Source organism: Cryptosporidium andersoni, assembly GCF_001865355.1.
Source record: "Cryptosporidium andersoni isolate 30847 chromosome Unknown contig_25, whole genome shotgun sequence".
In the NCBI taxonomy this organism is placed as follows: Eukaryota; Apicomplexa; class Conoidasida; order Eucoccidiorida; family Cryptosporidiidae; genus Cryptosporidium; species Cryptosporidium andersoni.
Genome location: NW_027122911.1, coordinates 29,079 through 51,899, shown reverse-complemented (window position 1 = coordinate 51,899; position 22,821 = coordinate 29,079). Strand labels below are relative to the sequence as shown.

General features: G+C 28.3%; 9 protein-coding genes across 9 annotated transcripts; 5 read left to right on the top strand and 4 right to left on the bottom strand.

Annotated features, from left to right (window-relative positions):
* Positions 1 to 201: 201 nt before the first annotated feature.
* On the bottom strand, positions 202 to 3,153 carry cand_026550 (uncharacterized protein; the record flags this gene model as incomplete). The annotated part of the gene is made up of 1 exon (XM_067212883.1): positions 202 to 3,153. The coding sequence occupies one exon, from the start codon at positions 3,151 to 3,153 to the stop codon at positions 202 to 204; it is 2,952 nt and encodes a 983-aa protein (XP_067066466.1).
* Positions 3,154 to 4,419: 1,266 nt separating this feature from the next.
* On the top strand, positions 4,420 to 5,088 carry cand_026540 (uncharacterized protein; the record flags this gene model as incomplete). Its single annotated transcript, XM_067212882.1, has 1 exon — positions 4,420 to 5,088. One exon carries the CDS (start codon positions 4,420 to 4,422, stop codon positions 5,086 to 5,088), a length of 669 nt encoding a protein of 222 aa, XP_067066465.1.
* Positions 5,089 to 5,303: 215 nt separating this feature from the next.
* On the top strand, positions 5,304 to 7,517 carry cand_026530 (uncharacterized protein; the record flags this gene model as incomplete). Its single annotated transcript, XM_067212881.1, has 1 exon — positions 5,304 to 7,517. The coding sequence occupies one exon, from the start codon at positions 5,304 to 5,306 to the stop codon at positions 7,515 to 7,517; it is 2,214 nt and encodes a 737-aa protein (XP_067066464.1).
* Positions 7,518 to 7,803: 286 nt separating this feature from the next.
* cand_026520 (uncharacterized protein) lies at positions 7,804 to 9,126 on the top strand (the record flags this gene model as incomplete). Its single annotated transcript, XM_067212880.1, has 1 exon — positions 7,804 to 9,126. The coding sequence occupies one exon, from the start codon at positions 7,804 to 7,806 to the stop codon at positions 9,124 to 9,126; it is 1,323 nt and encodes a 440-aa protein (XP_067066463.1).
* Positions 9,127 to 9,591: 465 nt separating this feature from the next.
* Positions 9,592 to 13,377, top strand: cand_026510 (uncharacterized protein; the record flags this gene model as incomplete). The annotated part of the gene is made up of 1 exon (XM_067212879.1): positions 9,592 to 13,377. One exon carries the CDS (start codon positions 9,592 to 9,594, stop codon positions 13,375 to 13,377), a length of 3,786 nt encoding a protein of 1,261 aa, XP_067066462.1.
* Positions 13,378 to 13,414: 37 nt separating this feature from the next.
* cand_026500 (uncharacterized protein) lies at positions 13,415 to 16,627 on the bottom strand (the record flags this gene model as incomplete). Its single annotated transcript, XM_067212878.1, has 1 exon — positions 13,415 to 16,627. One exon carries the CDS (start codon positions 16,625 to 16,627, stop codon positions 13,415 to 13,417), a length of 3,213 nt encoding a protein of 1,070 aa, XP_067066461.1.
* Positions 16,628 to 18,439: 1,812 nt separating this feature from the next.
* On the top strand, positions 18,440 to 19,606 carry cand_026490 (N-terminal domain-containing protein; the record flags this gene model as incomplete). Its single annotated transcript, XM_067212877.1, has 1 exon — positions 18,440 to 19,606. The coding sequence occupies one exon, from the start codon at positions 18,440 to 18,442 to the stop codon at positions 19,604 to 19,606; it is 1,167 nt and encodes a 388-aa protein (XP_067066460.1).
* Positions 19,607 to 19,670: 64 nt separating this feature from the next.
* Positions 19,671 to 20,345, bottom strand: cand_026480 (UMP-CMP kinase; the record flags this gene model as incomplete). The annotated part of the gene is made up of 1 exon (XM_067212876.1): positions 19,671 to 20,345. The coding sequence occupies one exon, from the start codon at positions 20,343 to 20,345 to the stop codon at positions 19,671 to 19,673; it is 675 nt and encodes a 224-aa protein (XP_067066459.1).
* A 299-nt stretch (positions 20,346 to 20,644) lies between these two features.
* On the bottom strand, positions 20,645 to 22,660 carry cand_026470 (SAS10 UTP3 family protein; the record flags this gene model as incomplete). The annotated part of the gene is made up of 1 exon (XM_067212875.1): positions 20,645 to 22,660. One exon carries the CDS (start codon positions 22,658 to 22,660, stop codon positions 20,645 to 20,647), a length of 2,016 nt encoding a protein of 671 aa, XP_067066458.1.
* Positions 22,661 to 22,821: the final 161 nt, after the last annotated feature.

The window sequence follows — 22,821 nt, the reverse complement described above, 5'->3', positions numbered from 1 at the left end:
AAATATTTAAATATTATAAAATGGAGCCAAGTAATTTAAGAATAATATATCAACTATTATATTTCTATTGATAATCAGATAATGACAATGTAATCTGCTCCAGCTATATATTGAACAAGATCTTATTAGCTAGTGTCTATATATATAATCTATATAAACAAGATTTAAGAAAATGGTTAGTCATACTAAAAAATTCCATTTTCAATATAATGAACTTGTGTTGTTCATTGCAGTATTTTCATATGTAGAATTCTTGTAAAAACATGGAAACAATTTTCTCCATTTACTCTGCTTATTTCTTAAAATAAATTGTCTTTGTAACTCTTCATTATCAAGTATATTCTGTCTCTCTATATTAACTTCATCTAATTTATCTTGTACAGTATTAATAATATAATCAATATCACATAAATCTTTAGCTGAATAAAGATCGCTTAATCTATCTTTCTTTTTAGTTGCTTCTAATAATATATCCTCTAGTAACTCCTTCTTTTGCATTATATTTAAACTATTATACTCTGTATATAGATCATCTAAACAAGTATTCAATCTATTAGCTAATACTTCTGGTGTTTCTATTTTTTTAGTTAGATCAGTTTGACTATTTAATTTAGAAGCAATTATTTGTCTATTTGTGTCTGAATCAGTTGTATAACCTCCTGATATTTTATACCATTGGTATCTGATCTCATTTGCATGTTTTAAAAAGCAATCTAATATGATTTCAGTAGACAGTTTGTCAGATAAGTCCATATTGATAGTTTTATATAGTTCTTCTAAATCATGCTCTAGTTCAATCAAAGAGTAAAAATTAGTATTATCATTGTTTTTATTTCTTGAAACCATAGACATTATCTTCTTGTTTGAGTTCAATTTTTCAGTAATTACTTTATCAGTAATTTCCTCTATGTAGCTATTGCAATATTTAATTCCAATATTGTAATTCTCATTAATAGCTTTATCTCCACAAATCTTTATTTGATTTTTTAATTTTATTTTATAATCAATATATATGTCAGTATCTATCAGTGTACTTGTATACTCCTTGTATAAATACATACATTTAGACTCTATCTCATTCATTTTATCTTTTATATTAGTATCTTTGATTGGTAATATATCATTTACTTCTCTTCTAAGTTCTGATATAAAATACTCATTGATTTCAGTTAATATATTACTACATAGAGTATTTTGAATGTCAACATTAATATCTGCAATATTGGTCTGTGAATTTTTCTTCAAGATCTCAAAAAATACTGATGTATATCTATTTATAGTCCCTGAAGAATTATATTGTCCTAGTTTATGCCTCAAAGCTTGATTCTTGCTCAATCCTAAAATCCTCTGTCTTATGCATAATACTTGTCTAACATAATCATTTCCTAATTTTTGAGATGAAACCTTCTTAGAATCTTTGAAAGGAGATGCTAATACATGACATTCTTTCATACTATAAAATGATCTAATATTTGTCTTTAATATTTCAAAATATTTTATCTGATCTTCAGGACATTCATAGCCACATCCTAATTCATTAAGCAAAGTTTCTAAGTAATCTACACTACTCCATATAACATTATTGTCATATAAAATATAATTGAAATCATGTAATAACCAAATAAATGAAGGCCTTGGATTAGTTTTAAGTGTACATAAAAGATTTCTTCGTGGAGTTTCATTAATAGACAAATTTAAATGATCTATTCCTCGTTCCCCAGAATTTTGATTTCCACTGAACTCCTTATTTTCATTATTTCCATTATTTTGATCACCAAAATTCATATTTGGTTTAAATCTTGGTGTAAGTAATAGTAAAGGATTTACATTGCTATCTTTTTGAATATTGAAATGGTTAGGAGTTCCATTAGAATTAATTTCATGAGATTCTTCAGGATTTAAGAGTTTATCAATTAAGGTATTTTGCCTAATGACTATTCCTTGTTGTAAATCACTAATTACCTTCAAACTTAGTAAGGAATTCTGATTTATTATTCCTTTATTATTAAATATTATACAAGAAGAAATCATATTAGCAAATAGTACTAATATATCATGATATTTAGGAATTTTATCTAAATTGAAATCTAATAAAATATAAATAAATTCTTCATCCCTACACCAATAATACAAGTTAGCAATTTTACATATATTTTGTTCATTAGATTTTCTTGTTTCCAAATTATTTGGACTATTTAAATTATCTTCTACAATATTGGGATCTGGAGCTAAAAGAAAATCTTTAAATATTTTATCAGGACAGTCTATTAAACTAATAAAGCACAAAGGAGAATCTCCAAATTCCACTGCTAATTTCTTCATAATCTGATCATCTAAGAATAAATTTCCAGCCAAGTTATCATATAATATAAAATTTAATGGTGGATATCTGCTTTGATCGTAGAACATATCACTTTCTAATGTAGAAGCAGATAGGCCTTGAGACATATAAGCATCTAAACTCATACTACTATTAGCTGGAGCTTCTTGTAATGTTAAACCATAAGGTAATAAATGAGGCTTAGCTAATATTTTTTGATGCTTTCTAGAATTATTAGAATGGATAGGAGAAGAAAATATCACTTCATTATTTCCACTAGGAGCAGCTAGACAACTTTCAAATAGTGCATTTCCATTCTGAGTTATGGTAGGAACAGCTTTCTGTAAGTCCTTAACTAACACATGTCCAAGGGCAACAACAACATCTACTACACTCTTTGCACGATTTCCATTGTCACCATTTTCTGAATCAGAATCATAATTTCTTCCTAATTGCTTTATATCAACAACACTTTGATTATCATCATCTTCATCATCCAGTTCTCTTATTCCTCCTGGTATATGAACTACAGGATCCTCAAAATTAGCTAAATTACGACTTGGTGGAGGAATTAAGATTGGGGCTGCTACTGGCCTTCCAAAATTCGTAGTTGGACGAGGAACTGATGAATTCTTCCATGTAGGCGTTCCTACACTAACTGTTCCTGATCTTACTAAATCATTGGCATAATAATGAGTTTGATATGTACCTGTTTGGGGATTAAATTGAGTAGGAGTTACCCAAAATATGCTTCCATCATTAGATGCTCTGGGAGTAGCAACGACACTATCAGTTGCTTGATTCGGTTCACCCATTAAAATATGTTGAGACATTGCACTAACCAAACTTTACAATTGGATCTTTTCTATATAATATTCTGATCAATCTCTTTATATTTTAATATTGTGAATTTCACTAGTATACGTCTAATCCCGTGCATTCCACACAAATACAAAATTAGTTTCTCACGTGGACAAGTCTTCAAAATGTTGGCGCCTACAAAGGTATCGAAATACTTGTATCTATTATATTATTAATAGCATTAAAAACTACAGAAATGGAGTCTACTATATATAATTAGAATAATCAAAATAACTATATATTTTTTGTTAAAATTATTTCTTTAATTTGTGATAAATATTAAATATATATTGTGTTTTTCTTGTAAACAAACATAAAATTCTACTACACAAGTTCATATTGTAAATTTGCTAGATCATCTATTATACAAAATAATAATATACTTAATACTTGTCTGAGTTATTAGAGAAATTATATTAACTGAATAATAAGTAAAATTATTATTTATAAATATTAAAATATTTTAAATATTCCAATTATAAGATATAGTGAGAAATATAAACTTATCGTTATTAGATCTTATTCCTTATTTAAAATAATCATAATTCTTAACTATTCAAAATTACAGTAATTTTAAGATGTAGTTTGTTAATCTGATAATTTATTACTATGAGGATCTAAAGATATATATCTCATTAAGTGCAAAATACTACTATACATATAATGCATGCATGCGCGCAAAGATATATCATTAGCGATTAGGTGTCTCTGAAAGTTTTTAGAATTATTTAAAAATAACATTATATGACACTAAATTATTCATAGATTACCAAAATAAATTGTTTTATACTTATTTATGTTATTTGTAAATTCTCATGTATGTTATATACTAAGTAAAGTAATATCCTCAATATTGTAATCTAAAAAGTAATAGAACATAATAAATTAAGTATTTTGTAAATATATATATCATAAAATAAAATAAATTTTAGTAATAAGTTATTGTAGAACTAAAAAAAGTGGTCAGTTAATAGTGGATAGGAAGATTATTATGCAACATATACTTCTTAGTTTGTATAAATTTAGAGAACAAAGCTCTTCATATAAAAAAGAAAATGATTGTAATAACTTTATTACAAAAAAAAATTTAATCCTATGGTTGTCCTGCATTTTTTATTGTTCTATCTATCTTAAAAACATAGTTTGAGATTTAATTTTAGATGTTTCCACCTAATCGGCGGTTGGTCCTATAAACTAGGCTTTGTAAATGTCAACTCAGATATTTTTGGTATCATATAATGAAAGTTACAGTTACCAGAAGGCTAAAAGAGTTTTTAACTGATATAGATTCAGCATATAAAGATTTAGAAACAATTGATATTGATCTACTTTACAAGATATATACGGAAACAAGCTTTAATATTGATCCAAATAAAAATGATATTTTAAGTTTACAAGAACTATTACTAGATTCAAAAAAAAGTCTTATAAAGAGTGATAGAGTTATAGAAAACTTTTCGTTGATGGAAATTTTGAGAAGAAGATCTGAGGAGCGTCACTATCAAAAAAGTATTAGTAATATTCCACAATACAAAAATTCTATAGATATTGTACCAGATATATTTGGGAAAAGTTACTCTAAAGACGTAATCTGGAGTATAAATGCTCTAATAGGTTTAATTCTTACATTTTTTGGTGGTTTCTTTGCCCCACTTTTTTTTGGGATAATAGATATAACTACTAGAACTTTTGTTGGATTTGGTTGTTCAATTTTGTGTTTAATAGCCGAAATTACCCTATTTATGTTATATGATATTAAGAGAAATCAAAAGATAGCTAAAAATAAGCAAAATGATCCTATATTAAAGTTCTTAAGAAGCAGAAGTGACAGGGAACTACTATCTACTAAGTTAAAAGGTAACGGTATTCATAGTATACCTAAACAAAAAGACGAAAAGGAGGATTAAGATTAGTATATATATACTTCAATAATTCCTACAGAATTAATTAGAATTGTATAAATTTCTAACATTCATTTAATATAAATCTTTTTTTTTTGTTTCTTAGCCCCTCCCCATATATTAATACTAATATCAGGTTAGCTAACATTATTGAGTGAGATTTACCGCCGGCGCTTATTTGTTGGTTATAGTCTTGTTAGATTTCTACTAATTACGAAAAGATGGAAGACTTGATATCTATAAGAAGTGATCCTAGCCAAGGTATATGCTGGTCAATAACTAATATTGGGGATTCACAATCCGGAAATTCTTTTCTACAGTGGAGATGCAATTGTTGGAGTATTCAGGATGATTTTGCATTAGAATGGGATATAAACTTACCCTACAATATATTACGACAAATTAGAATAGAACCAAATTTACTAGCAAATCATATATCTTGTATTAAGAGTGGAAGTTTTGTCTTTGCAATTGTAGTATGGTCTACTAGTTATATTTGGGTATACTGTCACGATATAGCAGAATTTTCTAGACTATCAGGTCAGGGTTTAAGTGTATCTATTGAACCTAATATACATAAATTAGATAGCTATCAAATGGATGAAGAAGTATTAAATAGTGGTATAGTTGAAGTATCTTTACCGATTATTGCCAGTTTTAGTGATTGTCAATGCATTGCTATATCAGATAAGCTATCAATTCATACAATACGTTTAGTTACTAATCAACAAGAAAATATCCCCTACAGTTTATTTGTATCTTCTAACTGGTGGGAATTAGCTACTTATAATGAACCATTTTTGAGTCAAGATAATAAAGTGCGGTGTATTGAGAAGTACTCAAATGTTAAGAAAGCATATAGTACTTTGAAAAGTATACTTAGATCTTTCAGTTGGAATAGCAATTGTGGAGATACTATGAATAAAGTTATGGATCCAAATAGAGATACTGATTTTGATATATTGAAATGTGATCATTCATTAAAAGCAATTAATATTGAAAAAGAGAGGCGAGAAAACCTTGGAAAATTTACTTTATCTAAAAGTAACAACAATATCTTGATAATACCTTTTCCTTCATATTATTCAAAGTGGAATACTTCATTTTTGTGCTTTTTTATATTTGAAAAAGTGAATACTAAAGAAAAAGAAAATATCTTAGTGTTATTCAGACATGATACTTTTGGAGTTATTGAGTTTTGTTGGTCTATTACATTACCTTATTCAAATAAAGATTATTTTCTTAGTCTTATTGCCATTCCATATACAGAGAATACTTATTGTAAAAATATAATCACAAAATCAACTATGCAATCCCATTTATCTCTTGCTTTACATTCTTCTCTTCCATTTGGACTTTTTGTTGTTTATAAATCATTTATAAACAATCAATTCAGTCTAAATGTTATGCAGTTAATTACTCAGAAAGGAAATATAGCTATTTATGATCACTTAAGAACTGAAAAGAAGGCTCATCCATTATTATCCTGGACATTGAAACCCAATTTCAATTTTAAATCATTAGTAACTATTCTTAATTTGAATACAAATGATAATTTAAATATTGATATTGTATATCCAGGTATTGAATACAAATTTAATGATTCAAATATAGAAAATAATGAATCTAATAGTGATGTTGTAGATCAAATTAAATTTAAAAGGTCTGACTTTAAGAGTTTCAATTGTATTTTAATTGTTGGACATAAAGTTCATACCCTTTCACTTGCAAATAATGGGCATGAAGTTATATGTAATAAACTTGTAGAACATCCAGAAAATCATAAAATGTACCATGTTACTTATTTCAGGAATATTTTATATATACTTACTACAAACCAACCACTCCCATTACGTATTGACTTATCGAATATTAGTAATTTCTCAATGGAATTCTTTAATTTACATAGGACATCAATAGATGAATATACTAGAGATAACTCAGATATTGAATTTAATGAGTTATTATCTTGTTATAAGAATTTACGAAATGGGGATAATATAATAGAGATGTTTAGTGAAGATCAAAATTTATTAGATTTATGTTATCAAGAAATATACAGATTAAATACATTGAATGATCCTCCTGATCAAAATATACTCAATAAGATTCTAATGCAACTTATTAAGGATATTTCCTTTAAAAAAATAGAGGAATCTCAAATAAATTTTCTAGAAAGAAATCGATATACTCAACTATTAATTTTGGTTGGTAAAGTAATAAATCTACATAAGGACTATCTAAATATGGATCTAATAAACCTCTGGAGTAAATGCTGCATTATTATAGATTCAGAGTATTGGGAAAATCATATCCATAATAAAGACTGGATATCACATATATCCGGTACTTGTTTAAGTCAAATTACTCTTGAATATCCTAATCTATTATCTTGTATAAAACAAAATTTTGACCTAGCTGAAGCTCTAAAATAGAATAACCGCTCATACATTAGATACCCGCTAAAAATATCATACCCCGGTAGATTATCACCCCCACAGGAAGAAGATGCATGCTACACAAACCGAAATTATAAAATATATATAAAAGTAGGCAGAATTGAGAAAGTATTAGAATACATTACACAAACTGATTTTATTTTTATGATTATTTTAATTGGTTCTTTACATGAAATTTTATTTACATCTTCTGGTACCTAATTAAAAGAGATATTTGTATTTATCACGTCCAATTACTCGAATTTTTTTTACATAAATTTTAATGCTACAAAATTACTGTGTTGAAGATTTTATAACCTCAATATGCAGTTTAGAGATAGTTTTAAATCAAGCAAGGGAACGTGAATTGCGTGATTGTCTATACTATTGGAGGTATACTAGTAAGCTAATAAAGGAATTAAATATTCAGAAGAAGCGATATAATATTTACATGCTAGATGGATTTTATGCTTTAGCAAGACAAACACAAGCTGTATGTATGTTATTTCATATATTTGCTCTTCATGAGTATAAATTAAAGAACTATGCTTTAACTACACTGAAGATATACTCAAATATGTATAATTCTAAATATGAGAATAAAATATTGGATAGTTATATTGACTTAATTCATATGTTTAGTAACTTTAGTAAAATTTTAGATTTATACAAGTATCGTATAATAAATAAAAGCTTTAGATATATAGTGGGTTATTATGATAAAGAAATTGTTAATAGTATAAATGGGGTTGATTCTGTTTTATCTACTGATGAGACTAATAAGTATTCAATATCAGATATTACTATACCAAAAATAGAAGAAGAGGTTGTTGAATCTAATATGAATTTAGAAAACCTTGAAGATAGAAACTTAAAAAGAAGTGTCGTAAAGTCAGACTTAAGAAATAGTTTGAATAATGGTCTAAACTCGGGCTTGAGAATACCTTGTACTTTTGAAGATGTGTCTATGAATTCAACTGATCCTAGAGTTAGTGAATACGTTGCTTATATTCATGGAAGTTTGGTTCCAAATTCTTTAGATAAAACTAAAACTGTTTATAAAAGCGGAGACATATTTTTAAATACAAAGAAGAAGGTATCATTTAAGGATCAAATTGATAGACGTAATACTACTCCTAGTATGCCATCATATCAAATGGATAATTATAAAATTGAAGGCTTTACCTCTACTACATACGAACCTTTATTCTATCATAAACCTATTGATAAATTCAATAGTGCTAGGAATGTTCATATAAAATACTATCCTCCACCAACTCTAGCCTTAGGGAAATCTTCAATTTTGAATTCATCTAGTAATACCCCACAGATTTCCCCACAGTCATCTTCTTCAAAAAATATAAATTTTCAGATTATGCATAATTATAATAATGAAAATAATTCATCTTATATGAACAATCTAAAGTGGAAATGTTCTAGTAATAACTATCGCCTATTAAATAATAAGGAGTCATATGTCACAATTAAAAGGTCTCCAAGAAGTTCAGATCATGCGAAAAATGTATTAAATCCATGTATAGGTTTGGCATCTGAGTCTACAAATATTTTTACTAGTATAACAGATCATATAAAGTCTATATTCTAATTTTTTTTTTATCGAGAAACTGAGCTTGAAACTTAAAGAATTAATATAATATTACCACATAACTCACATGTTAATACCGTTGTAATTTGCATGCATATCTCCAATCTATAGATTACTTTCTTAAATCTTTTTTTTTTTTTTGATCCCTAGTAGATTTAAAAATTTATGGAGAAATTTAGGGAAGTAAGCACGAGTTATATTGCTAAGCTATATGTGGAAATGTAGAGAATTTCCAGTACTAAAGATTGAAAATAAGATTTGAAGCTTCAAGTAAGTCTTAGCCTAATTATTGTTATAGCTTTAGAAAGGATAGAAAAAAGTCATAGAAAAGGTCTAGTGATTTAAGAAAATAGAAGTCAAATTTTACCACGACGTATAAAGTTCACCGCTTTTTTTTCTACTGACAAGATCCACAAATGTACTTTGAAGCTTTGGTAATTGAAGAAAATTGACAAAAGTGTTGTGATGGAGGGTAGTACTATGAATATGAAGCATCTTGCAAGCTTTTCTCAAGCATCACTACTTGCTAGAGAAGAGAAGGTGTTGCAAGATGCAGAAGTTGTCATAACGACACAGAGAGCTCGTATAGGGGAATTAAGATCAGAGCTAGAAAGATTGAATACTGAAAAAGCTTATTGGTCTGAAACTCATATGAAAGAAATGAATGAAGTCATTCAAGAAAATACAAAACTAAGACTGCAGATAGATAAAATGCAAGCAGATCTAAATGCTCTTTTACACACACAAAGTAGTTCCGAAAATTTGATTTCAAATCTGACAGAGGCTCTAGCAGCAGCTGAATCAAATTTGTTAATAAAAGAAAATGATATAAAAAGGTATGAGGAGATTCATAGTAAATTACCACAAGAAAATGAACACCTAAGAAATGAGAATCAGAGACTAATAATAGAAAATGAGCAATTTAAACGTACACAAGAACATTCAAAAGATTTAACAGGTAATAAATTTACACCTGATACTTCACAAACGCAAGCAATAAATAATAACCTTTTGAAGCACACTAAAATGGCAAGAGACCTTGATTTTCGTACAGAAGAGTTACGATTAAATAAGATGTGTTTATTACAGCTAGAGAGTGATTTGATAGAACATCAACTACTAGTAGAAAAGCAAAGAGTAGAAATACAGCGTTTGAATACTGCAATAGAAGCTTTAAATAGAGAAAAATCGCTAATTCCCCCGGTAGTAATGACAAATAGGCAAATTGACAACTGGAATGGTATACAAATGTCAGAATATACATCACCAAAGCAGTTTGCAGAACATATAGTTTCAGAACTAACCAAAGTTTTACCTGTTAAAACTAGTAATTTGCTTGATAGTTCTTTAGAAGGTGACTTTTTCAATAATAATTGCAGTAATATTGATATTGTACAATATAGAACAATGGAAGAGCAAAGAACATTAATTTCAAAATTACTTAAGGGAATAGAACAATTGGGTTTTGCGAGGAGTGAAGCTGAATGTTATAAAGAAAGAGCTTCAGATTACAGATGGTTTTATTCTGCTGTTATAAGTCACAGTGTAGTATATAAAACTCCTAAAGAACAATCATCTACATCTACTAAAGTATTGGATCAAAATGCACCTCCAGGTTTTTTCAACTTGTTAGTACGTGTAGAATCTGGAAATATGTCAATATTTCAAAGTATTGATGAAGAAGTTCCATTATTTACAATAAAACCTTGGAAGTGCATAGTTAATATTTATGAAAAAGATCGTCAATTTACCTTGACAAGATCTTCAACAACTTCAGATCAAGAAGAGTATCATATCTTTTATTGCAAAACTGAAGATGAGTTTAATCGTTGGTACTATGCGTTATCCTATGGTGGGTTTATCAATAATTCTGGTAGATACCAAAATAATGGAAAAAATGAAGTAAGTGTATTAAACAAGACAATATTTCCAATTAGTGTAAAATGGATTGATGTCAGTGAAGATTCATATACTCCGAAAACTACTTCAATAGATGTGGTAGATGATCAGATAATATTAATGCAACCAAGGAAAGTTATAAAAACAGAAAATATGAATTTGAATGTGAACGATAAGAAAAAACAATTCATATTAAAAAATAAGAGTGAGATAAGCGAGCAATATATCTTATACCCAGTAGTTGCAAGTAATTTCAATGTTTTAAAGGATACTTTATTAGATTGCAAATGGGCTGAACTTAAATCAGATGTAAATCTTACTGGTTCACAAGTCACCAACAAAGTACTTGGAATAAAAAATTCGATATACCCAAAAGCTAAAGAGAGTATTAATCTTCATGATGTTATTTTAGTTAAAAATTCTCAAGTTTTACTCTTCCATAGTGAAACAAATAAAAAACCATTTTCAACAATATTAGTTGATAAATGTAGAACAGTTTGTGATAGAAGGAAAATGAGTATACTAGTTATGAATGTACAGGAAGAACAAGAAGAAAGCTTTTATTTTATGTTCTCATCAATTGAAGATTTCAATAGATCATTGGCACGACTTAGAGAAGGTGGTGTAAAGGATTACAACAAGCTAGTAGACAAGGAAATGTCAAAACAGGTATGTGTTGTGTGCAAGAATAAAATGGATTTATACAAAAACTATGTGATTGATAATCCAGTACCAATTGTAACAATGACACCAAATGATTCAACTTGTCATATTGACCGTGATAGACGAGAAATAGTACTAATACATTCAGATAGTAATAATAAAAAGCAGAAGATAACACTTGACTGTGCTACTAGTCAAGAATTTGAAAAATGGAATATTGCTTTAGTTTTTGGTGGGTTTTTACCTGGACTATCTGAATCTTGTATGAGTAAATATACTTTCCAAATAAGGTTATTTGGAGATGAGGTAAATCTATCAAGTGATACAAATGAAATACAAACTAGTGCAAAGTATAAAGATTTTTATACTATAAATAACTGTCAGTCAATAGATATATTTAGACACCCAAAGAATAAAGAAAAAAATATTCCTTTGTTAACAATACCATTCAAAGATACAGATTATGATAGTGATGTAAAGAAGCGTCTAATCACATTTTATACACGACGTGGCAAACCAGGAGAAGTACGTATAATATTAAATTTACAAACTCTAACAAACTTTGATAACTTTAATAAAGAATTAATAAAAATTGATTTCCCCGTGGTACATGAAAACAAAACATCCATGTCAAAAGCAGAGTATATTATAGCTGCTAAATATAATTCTGTGAGTGTATATTGTACTGTGAAACCAAAGGAAACTCAAAATATAGCTACTGAGGGTATCACTCAAATTATAGATGATGTTACAAGGAAGTTTCCATCTTCTGGATCAATTACCTACAAAGTAGATGACTATCATTGTGTTGTTAGCCGTACAGGTAGATCTGTTTCTTTAAGGCGCAAGGAAGATGATTATGATGTATTATCAGTACGTTGTAAATCATTAATAGAATATGAAAGATGGGAAAAGGCTATGTCTATTGCTGGCTTTATAAACAATGATCCTCCATCTCCACCTGGATATCTACCACCAATAACTTATCTGTTTCATTCACTTGACTATGATTATAGAAAACAACCATTATTGCCTGATATAAATAATTCTGTTCCTGAAACTACAAATATTCAAACAAAAGCTAATGCAGGACCCCCTCCATCTAGTAAGTCTATGGCTAAAATATCTGACCAAAATTTATCGAAAAATATAAATCTCAATAATACTACTCAGAAGGTATCAATACCTACTAAAGATACAGCTGAAAAGGTATTAGATCAAAATATCACACATAATCAACCTTTTCCAGAAGAATTGATATATAATAAGACTAAAGAAAATATTTCTAGTACACTTCCTAAACTAGAAAGTATAAATTATTGGGAAGACAAATCTCAACTTGGGTCAGATTGTGAGGAGTTTAACTTTAGCTGTGAGAGCAATAATGAAACATATACTAGAAAAGACTTAAACAATTACTTAGATGAGAATCACTCACTTGATTCCAATATTAATTTAATTTCTAATTGTGATGATAGTGATCTAACAACATTAGATTTATCAAAACAGCTCAAAAATATTACTAAAGATGATTCCTCATTACTTTCAAAGCACCCAAACTTAGTATGGGACTTGATAGAAGAACAGGATCGAAATGAAAGTGAGGAAGAACCAGTGTATAAATATAAAAAGAATAAGAAAAAAGGTATTTTTGGTATTCTTGTTTCTAAAATACGAGAAAAGGTATAGCTAATACAAATTAAATATATTTTTATAATTACCCTTATCACAAGTGGATTTGAACATTTCGGGTTGATTCTACTGTTGGTCTATTAGAAAAACGATTTGAAGTTAAATTTGGTAGAAAAAATGAGGATTGACTAGATGATACAATAGAATTACTACTATTTAATGTTGTATCATCAATATTTGAAATTCCTAAACCTGAAATATTTTGGTTGTCCAAAGAATTTATACTGTCTATTTGGGTAGTTGGATACCAAGGTAAAGTCTTCTGTATAATTTGTTGGAGACTTTTCATATCTATGCCACTTTTGCATGAATCTATTTGACTATTATAAGAAATTGGTGTATATTTATAAAGTTCAATATTCTGAGGTAATGTTAAAGTTTGCAATGTGGTTGTAAGGTATTCAATAACATCTGTTGTAGTACCTAGTGCTGCATGTAGAGTAGCAACTGGTGATGATGGTTGAGGTAATAGCGCAACAAAATCTACAATACCCTTAGGTAATTGAATATTATAAGCTGTTACTTTGTTATTAACAAATTGTGAATTTGAATCTGCATTATCGATAATAGATTTAGTCTTTGTAGGATAAATATCTGGACGGAACTTAACCATAGTTGTTATATCTGGTTTTGTACATAAACTTTTACCTATTCTTGACCACTTAAGCTCATCACTATACCCAAAAGTATCATTATCGTCATAATAGTAGTATTCAGCATCATCAATATTATGAATAATATTTATATCTATATCTTCACTTTCATCCATTGCTTTTTCATGGTTATTAAATGCTCTTATAAGGCGAAATTCCAGTGATTTAGCCATTAAAAAACATTCGAAGTCATCACTATCTACTCTTTCACAATCTGTATTCTCAAATTTGCTAGAACCCAACATTTCACTATCATCCCCCCAAGTATTAGATTTTTTAGTACTATTACTAATTTCTTTATCTGTTTCTAAATTTTCATTGTTAGCTAAGTCTCCACTTTTACGACCAATAACAGTTAAATAAGTATTATGATCTATATTTTTTAATTCTTCTGATATATAAAAGTCTGTCCAAGTACTATTTGGATATATTGAACCAAATCTAAAGCACTCAAAAACTGTGCGTAATTTGCTAGGACATGTAAGAAGATACTTGTTACTATTTACTGAAGGTAATGTATAACTAGTGTTATTTATATTTGAAGTGTTCTGATTCAAATTACCTGCATTATTCACTATATTTATATTACTTGTAGAGGTTGAATGAGATGTGCTATTATTTAAATTATCAACATCATCCATTTGAGTATCATCAAATGTATTCAAAACATAACTGTAACCATAAACCCTATTTTTAGGATCAGTATCAGTTGTAATAGTCTTGTCATTAATATCCATAAATTCAGGAGCTCCAAGAATAGTGTGCCATCCCAATTTCTGTTTTTTACCCATAAGCATATCAACTTCAATACTCTTACCTTCTTTCTGAAGTTGATAAATACGATTTAAATAATTTAAAGTATAAAGCGATGAGCCACAACTTCTTTCTAGCTGGAACCATTGTAACCATAGTTGCTTTGGTGGTATGCCAGTTTCTCTATATATTTCATATATACATGACTGTAAAGTAGATCTAGCTTGTTGCAGCTTACCAGTATCTAGTAGAAATGTTATAAAACATGACATAAACGATATATCTAAGTATAAATGTCTATAGTACATTGCAATTTCAAAAACATGATATGCACCTTCTAGGTTATTGTGTAATCTCCATTCATTAAGTGCTTGAGAATAACATATCCATTTAATCTCATTTAATTTCGGGAAATTTTTTATTGTATGTAAAAATATTTCACGCCATACTTTCTTGCTACCTTTGTTACGCAAAACAAAATTTAAGTATTCTATAATAACAACAGCTGAAACATTTGGATTGTACTTCTTACTGTGTAGATTATTTATAGTTGTAAATAAAGTACCATTATTAGTTGTGTCATTATCATTAATACTTTCATTAATTGTTGCACTAGAATTAGTACTTTCAGTATATATCATTGAATGAAAAATATGCATAGTTTTATCGGGTTGTTTTCTTAGTTCATAAACTTCAGCTAAAACTAATTTCAAAATCTCATCTTTTGGAAGAAATCTTTGAATTGAAGAATCTAAAATATCTGCAGCACTCTCAATTCCAGAATTAGATACTGGATGATAATTCCATACAAATACAAAGTATTCATACCAAAGTTCTGGATGATAAGAAAAATATAACAAACAATTTTTATAACAGAATGACACTCTATTAAAGTAGTTATCATTCTCTAAATTTAGTGGATTTGATTTTTCATATAGCAAATATCTCCTCCATGGTATAAATTTCTGTACCCATTCAGATCTATTTGCTTTGTTTAAAGGCTTAGCTGGTATATCTTCCTGTAGATTTTCAATCATTGGTAAAATATCCTTGTACACAAGCTTAGATAGTGTTACCAATTTTTCACCAGATTGTAGTAAACTCTTCGAAACAACCTTACTTATAGCCTCTGAACTAGAAAGAGTATTTAAAGAGTTACTAATTGTAATATTACCACTTATTAATACTTCAGCAGAGTTTGATGTAATCGAATTTTCAAAGAGTGAGTATGCAATAAATGCTGTTTCTAAATTACTTACAGGAGTCATTAACCATTGAATAAAAAATCGACGCATAGTTACAATTGTTGCAATTTTATCGGCTAGTAAAATACAATCCTCCACACTTTCTGTCGTTGGTGGGACAGTACTTGTTTCAAATGGATTCAATAATAAAGTATTTCCTCCCATATTTTTCTCATTTCTTGATATTAATGTATTATATACTAATAAGCGCAAAGTATACATACGTTGCCAAATAAATCCACTTCTAACATCATTTCCCACTGTATCTATTGCTGCTTGATATATTTGATATCTATCTTTTAGGTTTTTAGTATGTTCATCAATAAATAATATATATGATGTCCAGATACTTACACATGGGCATTGATAAATACATCTATGATAAATTGCTATTAATGTACTCTCATTTTTATCCTTTTGATTTTGCATATATTCAATATATCTCCTCCATACTATTGGACTTGTTGGAAAGTATTCTAATGCTCTTTCAAATACCTCACTATCAGGCCTAACTGTAAATATACTCTCCCATGAGGCATAATCATAGGGATTCCTCTCCACTATAGATTCTATCAAAGATGTGAGTGTCTTTTTCATCCCAGTTTATATTGTATTCAACTTCGGTTGATATTTGCTCAAGGTTATAGATGAATACGAGACGAAGCAATTCTGAGCCCGCTATACTTTTCTTTTGTGATAACATATATATATATATTGGAAAGTATATATCTTCTTACTTTCTATTATATAATATCTAAATACTCAAAATAAGTATGTTCTAATAAATATAAAACTTATTGAGAAATTATTAGCTGAATAATTGAAATACACTTTATTTCTCAGTGGGTTGTTCCATTTCTTTGCTAAGTTACATTCTTTTTTAAAATTGTTGTAGCAAAAGACCTGTAAACTCTTTTTTGTGATAACAAGATATTTACTTTCCAAAAGATATTCTAGTTTACTAATTTGAAACTTTTTAAGCTCTTATCTCATTTTATTTAAAAATATTTTGTTTTAATATTAGATAAGTTATAAATAGTAGAGGGAACAACCTTCAATTTCAATTTTTGTATACAAATATTCCAAATATACTTTTATGTATCTTTAAATATATATATGTATTTATATATCTATATACATGCATGCATGCATGTAATAAACGGTAATATGTAGGTCTTGCAGGATAACCATATACAGTTTAGGACTATTACTTATAATTATTGTATTTATATAAATATGAACTTTGGATTAAATTAAACAAATATAAACAATTTTTAAAGCTATATATAGTAATTACCTAGGCTTTAAAAAAAAAAATTGAAAACAGATTATAAGGTAAAGAGTTTAAATCATAAAATTCTACTATTAATACTCAAATAAAGTATATAACTCATTATTTTTTTGGAATTATTTTCTAGAAAATATGTTATTCTATTATATAACAAAAGTAATAAAATACAGCAGAGACATTAGAATAACCATAGAACCAGAAATATCTTAAGTTCAAATAAGATATATTATTACTAATTCAAGATCCTACACAACTATAAGATAATTTAATGTTGATTATTTCATTTACAAATATAATTACTTATCTATAAATTTTATTGTTAGGCAAATATAAAAAATTTAGACAAATTATTATTTCAAAGAAAAAAAGAAGCCCATAATTATAAAACAGACATAAACTGGAAATAACTATCTTATATTCAATAACAAGTCAGAGACCATAATTAAACTTTTAATAAATTATTCAAGAAACTTTTAACTAATATATTTCACTAAATTAAATTCAATAAAACAAGATCTGATTAAAAATAAAAATATACTTAGCAAATTTCAAATAATTTTCAGTTTTCTGAGAGTTTCCTAATTGAATAAATGTACTTGGAGTTAGTTGTATACTATCTATTAATGTATAGAGTCCCAAATGTTGGAGTTTAATTATCATTTTGTAGCTATGAATATTTTTATCTATAAAAAAAAATATTTGATTCATATTAAATATTTTAATAGCTGAAGTTTTAAATTACAATATCTTCATAAAAGTGATTACATATTGTAATCTTGCATGAAAAATTCCAACATGTCAGTTTGATGGTAAATTTTCTTTTCTTTTCCACTTTGAATTAGACTGCAATTTATTAATTATTTTTAACGATTTAAATAGTTTTGTGGTAATGTTAAATATAAATAAGGAAAAGTTACTTGATGAGTGGGGTAATTAATTTTTTTTTGGAAAGGCTAGCACAAAATGAAATGCATTAGGACCGTTAAGTATTGACTTGAGATAAATTGAAGTTGCAAAGAAGACTTAATATTAGAATATGATCTAAAAAATCCAATAAAAAACTTTACTTGAACTGTTAAATGTATAACGAGCAATTAAGAGTAAATATAAATAAAAGTATGGATGCACTAGTAAATAACAGAGAAACACTGTGTAGTGTTGAATTTAATACAAAGAGAGGTAATAAATTAGAGAATACAAGTAATAATAATCTGTTCAAGTCAGTGATATATAGAGTGAAAGGTTTTTTATTCTCTTTTTCAGACATTAGTTCAAGTGAACTTAAAGAAAATAATTCAAGTTTTTATGAAATTGAAGAAGGAAATATAGAACCTTTATTACACAAAATATCAAAATTTAATTACGGCCTTAATATATATACAAACTTTAAATTCATTTATCTTTTGGAAATAGATGATTTGATGAATTTTACAAAAAGTTATGGAGGATCCCAATCGTACTATACGTCCCACAAATTTGGAGTAATAGAAAGAAGTAAAGTTATAAACTGGTTGAGTATATATTGTGATCGATTGAATTTTCAATCTTGTACATTTCATTTATCATGCAGTATACTTAACAAATATTTGATAAAGACAAAAAGATGTCTAGATAATTCATCTTTAGTAGAATGTACTTCAGCATCACTTTTACTTGCATCAAATGTTATAGAAACAATAAGTGATGGAATAGTCCCATCTTTGAAACAATTCTCTGATGCAGCAAAGTGGTTACACTGTTCTACAATAGTTGAGAAGCAGATTGATATTTTAACAACAATAACTGATAGCTTTAATATTACGGAGACTCCTTTACAAATGTTTATTCTATATGTTTCGAAAATCTACTATCACGAAAAACTGAAGTACATATTTTCTTATATACTTAATTACAAATATATTAAGAATATAATTAAATGGTGTCTACTAATATGTGACTATTTGGTATTTACTGAAATACCTACTAGCAACCTTGGCCAGGACCTTTTACCTTTACTACCAGCCTTTATTCTATGGATAGGTATTAACAGGGATAGATCTGCTCTTTATAAAGAATATTCTTCAGAGGAACTAGAAAAGTTATATTTTAAAGATATATGCTCTTATGAGAAATTAGACAGTCATTTAATCCAGCACATATGTAAATTATTAAGTAAGATTGCAAAACAAGTGTCAAAATATTGGTTTAAAAGATCTAAATATTTGAATTTAATTAAAGAAGATGCAATAAATAACTTTAGTATAAAACATAGTTATATCTCATTTGAACTAATTGGAAATGCTTAATTAGTGAACAAGAAAGTATTTATGTTGATAATAAAACGTAGCAATGGATTTTAGTCTCTACATATTAATGATGAATACTAGGTTCAGAATAAATAATTTCCTCAATACTTGTCCTGACAGTCTTCCAAACTTCATCAATAGGTGGAGAGGCATCTATAGTGAAGCATTTATTAATTTCTTTAAAGTATTTCACTATTGGCATTGTTTCTTCGTGGTAAACCTTCAATCTTTTAACAATAGTCTCTTTATTATCATCAGTTCTTCCACTAGTTTCGCCACGTTTTAGAAGACGTTCGACTACGATGTCATCTGGGCAGTTCAAGAATAGACAACCCAATACTTCAACCTCATCAGAACTAACATTATCGAACCAACCTTTCATATTATCTTGGTTACGGGGAAATCCATCAATAAGAAAATAATTATCATACCATCCGTGTTCTTGCATTTTCTTTCGGAGTAATTTAATTGTTATTTCAACAGGTACAATTAGACCCTCTCTAATATAATGATCAATTAACTTACTTGTATCATCATTATTAGTCTGAGCTTCTCTTAGACAATCTCCTGCACTTAAGTGGATAAATGAGTAGTGTTCAACTATTCGTTCACATTGAGTGCCCTTTCCACTTCCTGGTGGACCTAAGCAGAATAGTACAGCAGGTTTTTTTTTTGTCATTATCACTTCACGTTTTGCTTCCATTTCAGCTACAACCAAGGAACTTTCGCCAAAGCACATTTTCACTTATTGGGAATATTTGATGTTGTATATATGCTTAATATACCTTATTATCTATGTAATATTGCAAAGTTGCTTAAAAATTCAAGATAACTCAAGCTGATATTTTAAAGAATACCTTACTTCTAGAATTCCTATATATTAGATATTTTTAGGTTGATTGTTTATACCCAGCTAATATATCAACAATTTCAATACTTATTCATCTCGCTAATATATCTAGTGTTGGATAAAGGTGTGCAAATGTAACAGCATGGCGGTTTTAAAGAATAGTAATCATGGGGAAACAGTTGAGTACTTCATGAAAGTTTCATAGATCGTTTTATATTTGATTTAAGTCCTGTAGATTCTCCACTATAATCATTTTCAAATGGTCTTATATCTCTTTTGATACCCTTCAATTTCTTCAACGCTTTTTTGTACTTAATTCGATTGTGTACCCTTGCATTACCTTCTATCTTTTTGCGTTTTCTAGTTAAACCCTTGTTCTTTATGATATCTTCAGTTGCTAATCTTCTAGACTCCCCTTCAACTAAATCTTCAATATTTGGCATGCGGACCTTATCAAATTCCTGTTTCCTTTTAGCTTTGCTATGTTGCTTTTTCTGTTTGTATTCATTAATTTCTTCAAGATATTCATTGTCAGATAACTGCATAGGATAATTATCTTCATTATTACTAAGAGTTTGATCTGTTTCATACTTTTCTCTATGTCTTTTCTCATTAATTGCTTTGTTTCTTCTGGCAATTTTGTCGGAAATACTCCTGTCAGAATTGAAATGGTCAAAAGTGGCCTTTTTAATATCTTCCTCAAGTTTTTGTGAGTGGCTTATATACCTTGACAATGCATGGTTATCAACATTAGTTGCCATATTTGTAGTCTTCTCGGCAAATTGAAGTAAGTCATCCAATGAGTTTACACCACCTTCAACCTGGGATATAAGCTCCTTAAAGAGTTTCTCTTCCTTTTTATCCTTCTTACCTTTAGGTAATCTCATCATATTCTGCTCCTCAAATTCCAGACGTTTCTGTATACGTCTCTGTAATTTTGCTAATTGTGGTAATTGTTCAATATCATCTTCCTTCCCTATTAATTCTGGGCCTTCTTGTATGCTTGATCTTATTTGACGAATAATATCTGTACGAAGTAACCTTTGCTTTTCTTTTTCAAGTTCCTTCATAATTTTTTCTGTACTACTAAGCTTTTTTTCATTGAATTCAACTGGTATATTTTTAGGTACCTTATATTTCCTATCTTCATCAATATCACACCCATCTTCAGATTCCTCTTCATACTTACCAACACTCTCGGCTTTAAAGTCGTCATCTTCATCATCATCTAAAACTAGTCTGTCTGGTCTAGGAGTAATCATAAGTTCATCTATTTTCCCTGATCTATTTGCAGTTTGAGTTACTCTATCAATATATGTCTGTAATTTCATATCGATAGGCCTAAGCTTATCCATCATTGTACGTAGGGTTATTAATCGTAAAAGTACTGGATGATCTTTTATAGATATGTTTGGATTTAACTTAAGCATCATATAATAACACAAATAGCCAATATAAGATATTAAAAGTATATTTTTGCATTCTAGATAGCTAATACCCTTATCTGTTAACAATCTTTCTTGGTTATTTTCAATAGATTTTTCTACATGAATCCTCATTTGTAACTGATCTACCTTTTCTTTCACATCTTTAATTTTTTCCTTCATATCTTTTAGGATAGGAATTATGTCAGGATTTAATTTTACTAATTCATCCATAGTATGTTTATCTATTTGTTCATTGCAATTAATTAATTCTTTGTTACTTCCCTTTGAGAGTTTACCAAAGCTGTTTAATAGATCATTGACATCGTTGACCGATAGGCCTAGAGGATTAGATTGCAAAGCTTCATCTTTATTTTCATCCTGATCTTGATTAACAATATCCTCAATTCCAAAATCTAACTTATCTAGTCTTGAATATCTAGTTTTCTGAATCTTCCTAGCTTCTTCTTCTTGCATTTCTATATCTGACCAATTTTCGTTGTCACTATCTTCACTAGAAGTCTTATTATCATAAAAATCCTCTTTCCTCGTCCCCCAGTTTGCGCTAATAAGCTCTCCATCAGAATTCTCATTAAAGTTCTCATTAAAGTCCTCATTAAAATTGTCATTTTCTGAGTCATCAGTAGTGTCTGAAATACTTAGAACACTTACTTCATTTATTTTTAAAGTATCATCAGTATCATCATCTGAGTATACCTTATCAAGTAGATTTGCCCTTGAATTCCGTTTTTTTATATTGCTCTTAGGATGATTTGCCATGTTATTGATACTTCCTATCTTTATATCTGCTTTTACTCTAACTCCTCTATGTCCGCCAGATTCCTCTAGTCAAGGTCTTACCTGCCTATTTATTTATTGCGCCAATGTATTACGCAAAAAAAAAAAAAAAAAGTGCTAGCAATCCTTGTGCAAGCTTAATA